This window comes from Drosophila mauritiana, chromosome 3L (assembly GCF_004382145.1).
Source record: "Drosophila mauritiana strain mau12 chromosome 3L, ASM438214v1, whole genome shotgun sequence".
Classification (NCBI taxonomy): Eukaryota; Metazoa; Arthropoda; class Insecta; order Diptera; family Drosophilidae; genus Drosophila; species Drosophila mauritiana.
In genome coordinates, this window is record NC_046669.1 from 9,187,411 (window position 1) to 9,195,903 (window position 8,493).

General features: G+C 41.0%; 3 protein-coding genes across 5 annotated transcripts; all 3 read right to left on the reverse strand.

Moving 5' to 3' along the window:
* Positions 1-1,635: 1,635 nt before the first annotated feature.
* On the reverse strand, positions 1,636-2,852 carry LOC117141577 (F-box only protein 28). The gene is made up of 3 exons (XM_033305089.1): positions 2,687-2,852; positions 2,493-2,620; positions 1,636-2,424 (listed from the first exon to the last, which is right to left on the reverse strand). The coding sequence occupies exons 1-3, from the start codon at positions 2,768-2,770 to the stop codon at positions 1,692-1,694; spliced, it is 945 nt and encodes a 314-aa protein (XP_033160980.1). The 5' UTR covers positions 2,771-2,852; the 3' UTR covers positions 1,636-1,691.
* A 468-nt stretch (positions 2,853-3,320) lies between these two features.
* LOC117141517 (U-scoloptoxin(01)-Cw1a) lies at positions 3,321-4,496 on the reverse strand. Of its 3 annotated transcripts, none has more exons than XM_033305009.1 (3): positions 4,308-4,496; positions 3,557-3,849; positions 3,321-3,496 (listed from the first exon to the last, which is right to left on the reverse strand). In XM_033305009.1, exons 1-3 carry the CDS (start codon positions 4,380-4,382, stop codon positions 3,388-3,390), a joined length of 477 nt encoding a protein of 158 aa, XP_033160900.1. In that variant the 5' UTR covers positions 4,383-4,496; the 3' UTR covers positions 3,321-3,387. The 3 variants fall into 3 exon arrangements, with proteins under 3 accessions (XP_033160900.1, XP_033160899.1, XP_033160898.1); XM_033305008.1 differs by having other exon boundaries at positions 3,557-3,894; XM_033305007.1 differs by having other exon boundaries at positions 3,557-4,396.
* Positions 4,497-5,169: 673 nt separating this feature from the next.
* Positions 5,170-7,429, reverse strand: LOC117141518. Its single transcript, XM_033305010.1, has 5 exons — positions 6,945-7,429; positions 6,721-6,873; positions 5,852-6,101; positions 5,609-5,793; positions 5,170-5,526 (listed from the first exon to the last, which is right to left on the reverse strand). The coding sequence occupies exons 1-5, from the start codon at positions 7,044-7,046 to the stop codon at positions 5,458-5,460; spliced, it is 759 nt and encodes a 252-aa protein (XP_033160901.1). The 5' UTR covers positions 7,047-7,429; the 3' UTR covers positions 5,170-5,457.
* Positions 7,430-8,493: the final 1,064 nt, after the last annotated feature.

Consider the following 8,493-nt stretch of genomic DNA (forward strand, 5'->3'; position numbering starts at 1 on the left):
ATAGAGAGCCTTAGTGTATGTACGTACTACGTAGTTAGCTTTCGGATTAAGTCAAAGACCCTCAAAGAAACCATGCTAACGTGTTGCAATTTCTACTACCTTTTATACGCTAAGATAACGAGTAATTACCATAGCATCATAGAACGACACAGCCCCAGATATCCACACCCATAGAGCGCTAGTTTAAGCACTAACAATAGCAAGGGACCGTCCCGGGATGGTTCTCTGCCAACTAACGAACTAAACGAAAGCCAGAGTTACTATCGCTGACTGCAGTTGTGAGGCGGGACAACCCAAGCCGTACTGTTCATTCAACCAAAAACTATACAGACGAAATCATCCATCAAGGTCAGGCGATTGCGATTGCGTAAATGAGAACTTTTCACTAGATGTTCAATGTATTTATATAGTAGTAATACCAAAGACACTAGAATAACAAGATGCGTAACGGCCATACAAATTTTTGGCACGCGATTTTTTGGCCGTGGCTCTAGAGGTGGCTCCAGGCTCTCTTGAGTTTTTGTTCGAGAGAGAAAGAGCGGAGAGCGCTACAGCAAACAGCTCTTTTCTACGCATACAGTGATAGGATACAACTGTATGTGTGCACACGTATGCTCATGTATTGTAAATTTGACAAAATATGCCCTTTACCTTAGAAGTTCGTTGACTTTAAATCTATATTATTTTTTATCAATTGGCACCATGCGAAAAATTCTTGTTTTGCATTGCCTCAACGTTATTATTATTTAAATAAAGCTTAGAAATAGTAATAGACGAATCTATGTACATCACAAAATAAATTTCGAAAATGACTTTATATTAGAATTCTTGTCATTAGGGTATTCAGCTTGCGGCGTGAGAAAAATTAATAAGGCAATGATTGTTGAGTGCTTGTGTCCGCACTTCGTGCCTGACGATATGACTTTTGCAACGAACTGTTTTCATATTTTTATTTATTTTATTAATTTTTATTTTCTACTACGTATTATTATTTTTTATGAAATATTATTATGAAATATTATTATTTTTATTATTTATTAATAAAATTATTATTTTTATTATTTATTAATTAAATTATTATTTTTTTATGAAATTAAAAAATAATTATTATTTTTATGAAATATTTATTTCTCAATGTTATGTCTTCTTTTTGGAAAATTTATGTTTCAAATTACAGTAGTTATAATAATTTCCTTTGTATTTGCTTTAATTATTATTATAATAATTATTATAATAGTCAGGGAATTTTTATTTTATTTCATCATATTGCTACGAAATTGGCCACAACTCCAAATATGTAAATTCGTTTCTTCGATCAGAATTGATTTCGGCCCGAAAATCGTCTTCTAGCACAGCACGCACACATATACGCGTTTTCGTCTCTTGTTTTTACTCACGCAAGCAAGCAAATTCTATTTTTATATTTCTTACGCTCTCAACGTGAGCGAGCGGAAAGAGAGCAAATTTGGCCTTCACCAAAAAAGTGGCTGCATAGTGCCAAACGAATGTATGGCCGTTACGCATCTTGTTATTCTAGTGTCTTTGGTAATACCATATTTAAGTAACAAGTGCAACAATAAATCTTAACGCGATATATCGAAGATGCACTGCCTAATTAATGCTACGTACCCCAGCTACACTGTTTGGAGGGAAGTTTTATTTAAAAGCTATTTAGTATTGCTAATCCTTGGCTACACCTTGGGTTTTTTCTGGGCCGGTGGTAAGCAGTCCGCGCTGGCGACAGCCTGACGTTTAACAGCGCAACTGGGCATATTGGCCACCACATCCTCCATTTGGCGCTTGAGTTCGGACACTTGGGTGGTCAGTTCGGTGATGCTGGAGAGGGCTTCCTGCAATCGGCGATCCTGCACCTTGCGCGACACTTCCAAGAGGCGAACCTTTTGCGAAAGTGACCTTTGGAGCTGGTATTGCCTGGACAGTTGTTTATACATGCGATCCTTTTGAGAGGAATCCGAGTGTGATTTGCTGGCAGATATGGGGGCCAACTGAACGATGGCCTGCTGGACGAGCCCATGATCGACGGGCCGACTGATTCCGGTTCGCCTCACGCCGCTAAAGCTTATGTCGCCCAAGGCACTGCAAACCACAAGTCGAGCTCCGGCCGCCGTGGATTCCGCCAATTGTTTGCGGTGTTCCATTTTGAAATTGACAGCAATCTTCTCGTCGAAATGCTCAATGGCCATGGAGGAGATGTCGCGCAGCTCCTGCAGCACTTCATGTGGACGCAGCTGTTTGGTGGAGGTGCTCAAAATGCGCAGAATGCTGTTGATCTCGTCCAGAACGCGACCAGGTATGAAACAGCAGATGTTGAGGTCAATAAACTTGGAGTACGTCATGGTCAGCATCGAGATCCGTGTCTCGATGGAGGTAAGTATGTCCGAGTGGCGGGATAGAGTGTGGTTCCTGACGGGGAAAAACCATCAAGTCATCAGAAACATCTCGATGCATCGAGAATGTGATATGGCACTTACCTGCGTTCCGATTCCCGTCGTGGCAGCATGGATTTGATGCGCTTGAAGTTCTTGGCATGGGCCATAATGATCTTGTTAAAACCCTTGTTTAATATTTGCTGCCCAAGATAATTAAATAGAGTGCACACCTGGATTGGAAACGTTTAGTTTTAGTTACGGATCAGGGACTCCTGGGACGTCATTTATTAGCTCACCTCTCGTTTTTTTGCCACCTCGTCGTAGGGGAGCAACTCCAAAATGTCCTGAATTAGTGTTTGCGGCAAGTCTAACAGATTCATATTTCTCCTTAATACTTATTACTAGTTTCGAACGGAGCGTTTATAGTCGAGAATATTGCTATTGTTTTTAATAAGGCTGTGATGTCAGCTCACGGAAATGCCGAAAACGCCTTGTGTAGCGATGAAATATACCAAAATAACTTAAGTATATCTTACAGTTATTTTACATGTGTGTCAAATTAGCTTTGGTGAGTTATTTATAGGTGAATTCTAAAAAATAAAAGTGCGTAAAAGAAAAGAAAGATCTAACTGCCTATTTACGACTTAAGTTTATATGACTCAAGAAAGTATATCAAATGCATTTGAAAAAAGGGTTGCCCACTCTTTGGGGAATATCTCCACTCGCATAGCGTGTTCCAAAATTCAAAAGGCATTTACTCTTCATTTCTGCATTTGACAAATCGAAAAATTACGATTTCGATTTAAAATCGAGGTCGTAAAATTCTGACCAATTCGGTTACCGGAGCATGCCCGAATATATATAATTTTTAATTGGGAGAAGTTAAAGTGCCGAGTGTAGTTTGAATCCCAGCATTCAACTGTTGGAAGATAATTTTATAATGATTTTTATTTACAAGATGGGGAACAACAACAACAAAATGAGAATGGAAATAGATTTAAGCTTGTATCAGAAATTTGCTAGCATCATGAATATCATTTGCATAAGGTTCCAGCTCGGGCTTCTTTTTGGGAAAGTAGGGATTGTGTTCGGGATCGGCATTCAAGCTGTAAGATATACAAATAGTTTAAACAAAATAATATAATCAAAATAAAAGTACAACTTACTGGTAAAAGTGGGTGGCCTCCTCACACTTGACATTGTACCACCAATCGCAGGCGAATTCCTTTTGGTTGAAGATGGTGCCGTTGGTGCAGAGGAACTTGGCGCCCTGCTCACCTTCGCGTCCATCGTGGCACACGTGGTACGCCTGGCAGCCCGTCTCCACATTGGCGTACATTCCCGGAGTGGCCGGCACATTGTGGCAACTGAAGTGGGTGTGGGGCACCTCATGGTAAACCGGATAATCCACGCCCGGAACTCCAGGTATCTTGTTCAAGTCTTGCTTCTCCTCGTGATGCTGCGGGTGTTCCGGTTGCGGTGGATTGAATAGATAGCCGAATTTCCGTAACCATATCAAATGTTTCCATTGCATAAGACAAGCCACAGCTCGTGCCCCAATCCGGTTTGGTCTTAGTACCCCCAAATCCCCGCGTGACAAAGCCTCATTATAACCATACTCGTGTGTACATATACTCTGATAGAAGTATTCAAGACGTTTACTTTCAGACATCAAACTCTTCTGATGTTCAAAAGTAAATAAATTATTTGTTAAATAGTATATTTTTATATCATAAATGTGAGCTACATCGCTTTTTTTATCAGTGCACACATTGAGTACATTACATGCTACAATTTTTGGGTCAAAAGTGAACGTGGCTAAGACACCCAGAGCTTTGTCAATTGGGGTGGCACACGCTCCTCCCAATCGACTCCCCAGCATAATTATACACTCGTTTTCCGATACCCAATCCTCACCTGAACTTCGATGGCCACCGCGGCTCCGACAACGACCATTAGCCAAAATGAGAAACAGCCCAGCTTTGGCATCATTATGTCTGCTTCAAAAGTATCTTTGTATGTATCTTTTCCGCCTACTTTGCTTTGGTAGTTGGTAGCTTGGAGACTTTGGAGCTGCAGAGACGACCGCTCGAGTTGGGTTTGAAAATCACACTGAACTGCAGTTTTCCCAGCGGCAGCCACTTGAGCATGGAGCTTTCAAGGGTACCGATCCGATTTGTGTAACGATTTCGATTTTCGCACTGGAAGCTGCCGTCCCAAGCTTTTCCATTCCCCAAAATCAGCGAATTTACTTAGCTCTGCTACAATTATTGCCAAAGTAAACGAACCGCTTGAAGCTTAATGCTATCCTGCTCCCCCCACTAATTATGATATAGGTATATATAGTATAGTATACCACTCATGTGGGAAATGCAACATACAACAATGTACGGACACGCGCATGGGTTTATTTTGCAAGATACAAATTGTTTACGCTTAACTAGCTAAAAGCGATGAATTCCCATTTCACTTGGCCAGGCTTAGATGGTACAATATGTGGATGGGCTGTGGGTTGGCAAGCGATGGGATGGGTGGTGGATGCAACTGCCTGCACGCAAAAAAAAATGATAATACCTTTTGATCTGGTTTGCAAATTTGAAAACTTGAAAAGATTTAGAAAGCTAAACAGCTCCTGAATATGATTAAACATAACTCATTTACGAAGAATTTAAGTTTTTAACTAAAAAGGTTAATTTAATATATTACTTTATTTAATAGAAACCAAAACGGTTGCATATCACTTCACGCTTTAATAATCAAATAAAAAGTATATTTTCAATGTTTTTAAAATGTGTTGTGTACTGATTTTAATATAAGTTCAACCTCAATTGTGGCCACATTTTTTCACAGTGCATGGGCTGGATATACGAATGGCTTGCTAACATGGGAATGGGAATGGATATGCACTAAACGGTGAGCGGGCGTATGGCAAAAGTTTTGAAATGATATGCGCATGGTTAGATAATGGATGCGAACCACTTGTAAACTCAACTCTTGGCTGGAGATAGATATCATAGCTGCCATATTCATAGATTCTACTACATTTTGGGCATTTAAAGCGTTAAAACTAATAATTCTTTCGTCCCGTTTGCTGCAGGTCCAGTTTGTTCAGCAGATCGTCAAATTCGCTGAAGAGCTAAGCAAAAAAAAAGAAGTAATAATAAGACACAAAAATGATTACATAAAAGCGCTCGGGGATTAGATTGGTCTCGACTCACATGGGTTGTGCCATAGCTGTCCACATAGGTCTTGCTGCCCCTGGAGGTTTTCTTGAAGGCGGGCAGCACCGGACTGTGACCATGCAGGAGATTCACATTCTGATAAGACTGCGCCTTGGCCGAACCGGCCAATGGATGCGACTGACTCTTGCCAACCGTGGGCGCCAGTTCCAGAAAATTGGGCGCTAAATTGGACAGAAGTTCAGCCATTGCTTGCACTCCTCAATCATTCCGACAACTTACTCTTCTTCGGCTGCAACTTGACCTGGTTGAGCAGCGGATTGTGCAACTGGAGCTGCCGGTAGACGGGCAGGGCGTGCTTCGGTGGCACCAACACGTGCTGGCGGCCCACCGCCTGCGGGTACAGGTACGTGGTCTCCACCGTGGGCACCTGGCGGTAGTGGTACCGTCCCTCCCGCGGCGTATACCTCCCATCCGAGCTCAGGGCGATGTGGAAGACGGTGCGCATGGGCTTGCTGTAGTACTGATACACCTGGATGGGAACATACGGTTTTTGAGTGTCTATCGGGCTCTCAACCTTTATGTGAATGTCCGTGGTTGGGCAACTTTAGGATGCGAGTTGCCATAGCAAGTTGATACTTTCAGTACTTTAATCTTGTTTAGCATCTAAGCATGTTTGTATTGTTTAAATTCGGGGTTTTTTTTAACATCTATGAATACTATTAAAACGTAAATGCATGCTAAATTCGGATTATGCTGTTATAACCATTTTTTTAAACTTGAAAAATGATCGCACGGATTAAATATATATAAAAAGCATTACTAAATGATTAATTGATCTGTGCTTAATTTGCTAACTTTTTATATATCTCTACTTTTTATTTCCCTCAACCGAATTGAGGTTTGGCATATATTTGAAAAAAACAAGCTATTTCCGTAAACCTATTTTGAAATCCTTACTACATCTATATATTCGCTTAATTTTATAGTTAAGTATAACTCATCCGTTCTGAAAAGGACCTGCTAAAGGATATTTTGCGAAAACACAAATTTACTCGAACTGCCACATTTGCCTATCCGATAGCCTAATCCCTTGCCCAGAGAACCCAATGAAAAGGGGCTATAATCCAGGGCATCCCGCTGATCCTTACCTGTGGATTCCGCTGCTCGGGCAGTATGCCATCTGGCACTGCGATGCCTTCCTTCTGCAGGCGATTCAGAAACAATCGATCCGTCTCAAAGGCGGTGTCCGGTATCTTACCACCCGCATGTGGCAATACTTGTTCCCGATAGATTTGGCGTTTCTTGAAATTGGTTTTTCGACAGTATTATTTATGAACGTATACGTTTAGTGGCGATGCCATGGCCTACACACCTTGTGGTTGCGCTCAGCAAGCTCCGTGCCTTGGGCAATTATGAATGGACCCACGCAAAGATATAGTAAACCGATCAGCAAGATCACATATGGCGTAGACATTTTCAACTCTTTTGTATTTCAAGAATCTTTTTTTTTTAGCAATTTCCTGATCAGCGAACTCAAAAGGTCAAGTTGATCGATGGATCGATTGAAAGGCACTCAGATCACAGATTTCGGCAGACAAACGTTAAGAGCTCGGTACACAAATCCAGATGCAAGACATTCTTCTTCCACATTCGACAGCCAAATTGCACAAGACGCGGCGACAGATGAATGACGAGCAGAATGAGCGATCGCGACACGATCACGTGACGATTAGGTTGCCAAAGCAATCTGGTAATGGTAAGCTGGTTATACGCTTGTACTATATCGATGTCTAGATATATCTATAGACGGCGCGACTTCTCGCTTCCGATCTTGGAGTTACGTTGTGGTCGCGTCGACGGTGCCAAACATAATGAATGCAAATGCATATGGCCGATCTCCACCAGCGTTGGTTGCCCTCTGCCGACGTCTTCTGCCGACGCGCTCATCATCGCCATCATCATGATCATCATGATCGTCGCAGCTACTATCATTATCATCGTGAAAAGCATAGGCTCTGAAACTGTGAATGATTTTCCATTGCTTTTACTTGGCACACTACTTAATATAATACCAACTTCTTGCCATAGTTAGTTTTATTTGCGGTTTTAACTGGAAGTGGCAGCAAAATCGTTATAGCCAAATTGCCTCAATTAATCTATATGCGCCTCCCCCCCGCCCCCTCCCCTTCCAAAAAGCGAAATCCAAAGCCAAAACCGAATCCGAATTCATAGTGGGATGATGGGTCGGCTACTTGACTTGAAAGTCTCGCTGAGATCCCTTGCTGCCCGTTCGTACATCTTTGTTATACGTAATTACGCCGGTTTCTTGGACATGGCAATTTTTTATGGTAGCACTACAACCTTTTTCTTGCCACGAAAGTGAATGGCTGAATTGGATTGGTTCGGATTGCCTTTTGTTTTTGGCCATTTGCAGTTAACAACTGATTGCGCCCTCAAGTCAACACTTTGCTGAACGTTTCATATTTATTGATTGTTTTCGTTATTATTTTAAATATTTGTGTAATTTTTTTCTTCTGTTTTGTTGCCAGCTACTTGCTGTTGTATTGCCTATTTGTCTCGAGAGGGCTTTAATGTTTTTTTTTCGTGTCAGAAGAGTTCGGTTTTTGTAAATAAGTCGCTTTATTGGCGATTGAAAGGCCTTGAAGGTATTGTGAAAGTGGATTGGTTTTTGGTGAATGCTTGGGAGACCTTTCTCAGAGGATAATTGGATTGGTAATTAGTTCTACTTATTTTTTAGGGCACGTGATCAAAAAGCAGAAGATTAAACTTAGCAAGCTTATTGTTTAATATTTGTTTATCTTAACATTTAAAACTCAACAGCTCTTCAATATGTTCATGTTATACTCAAATTAAAATTTTTGGAAATCCATTAATCAAATTTTCAACATAAAATTTGATAG

Coding starts and splice junctions, on each gene's coding strand:
- LOC117141577 (XM_033305089.1), bottom strand. CDS start 2,770: ATGAATCTGTTAGACTTGCCGCAAACACTAATTCAGGACATTTTGGAG. Junction 2,621..2,686: donor AGGTGGCAAAAAAACGAGAG/GTGAGCTAATAA, acceptor TTTCCAATCCAG/GTGTGCACTCTATTTAATTA. Junction 2,425..2,492: donor CGACGGGAATCGGAACGCAG/GTAAGTGCCATA, acceptor TTTCCCCGTCAG/GAACCACACTCTATCCCGCC.
- LOC117141517 (XM_033305007.1), bottom strand. CDS start 4,272: ATGCTGGGGAGTCGATTGGGAGGAGCGTGTGCCACCCCAATTGACAAA. Junction 3,497..3,556: donor GAGGCCACCCACTTTTACCA/GTAAGTTGTACT, acceptor TATATCTTACAG/CTTGAATGCCGATCCCGAAC.
- LOC117141518 (XM_033305010.1), bottom strand. CDS start 7,046: ATGTCTACGCCATATGTGATCTTGCTGATCGGTTTACTATATCTTTGC. Junction 5,794..5,851: donor CAAGTTGCAGCCGAAGAAGA/GTAAGTTGTCGG, acceptor TGTCCAATTTAG/CGCCCAATTTTCTGGAACTG. Junction 5,527..5,608: donor ACAGCTATGGCACAACCCAT/GTGAGTCGAGAC, acceptor TTTTTTGCTTAG/CTCTTCAGCGAATTTGACGA.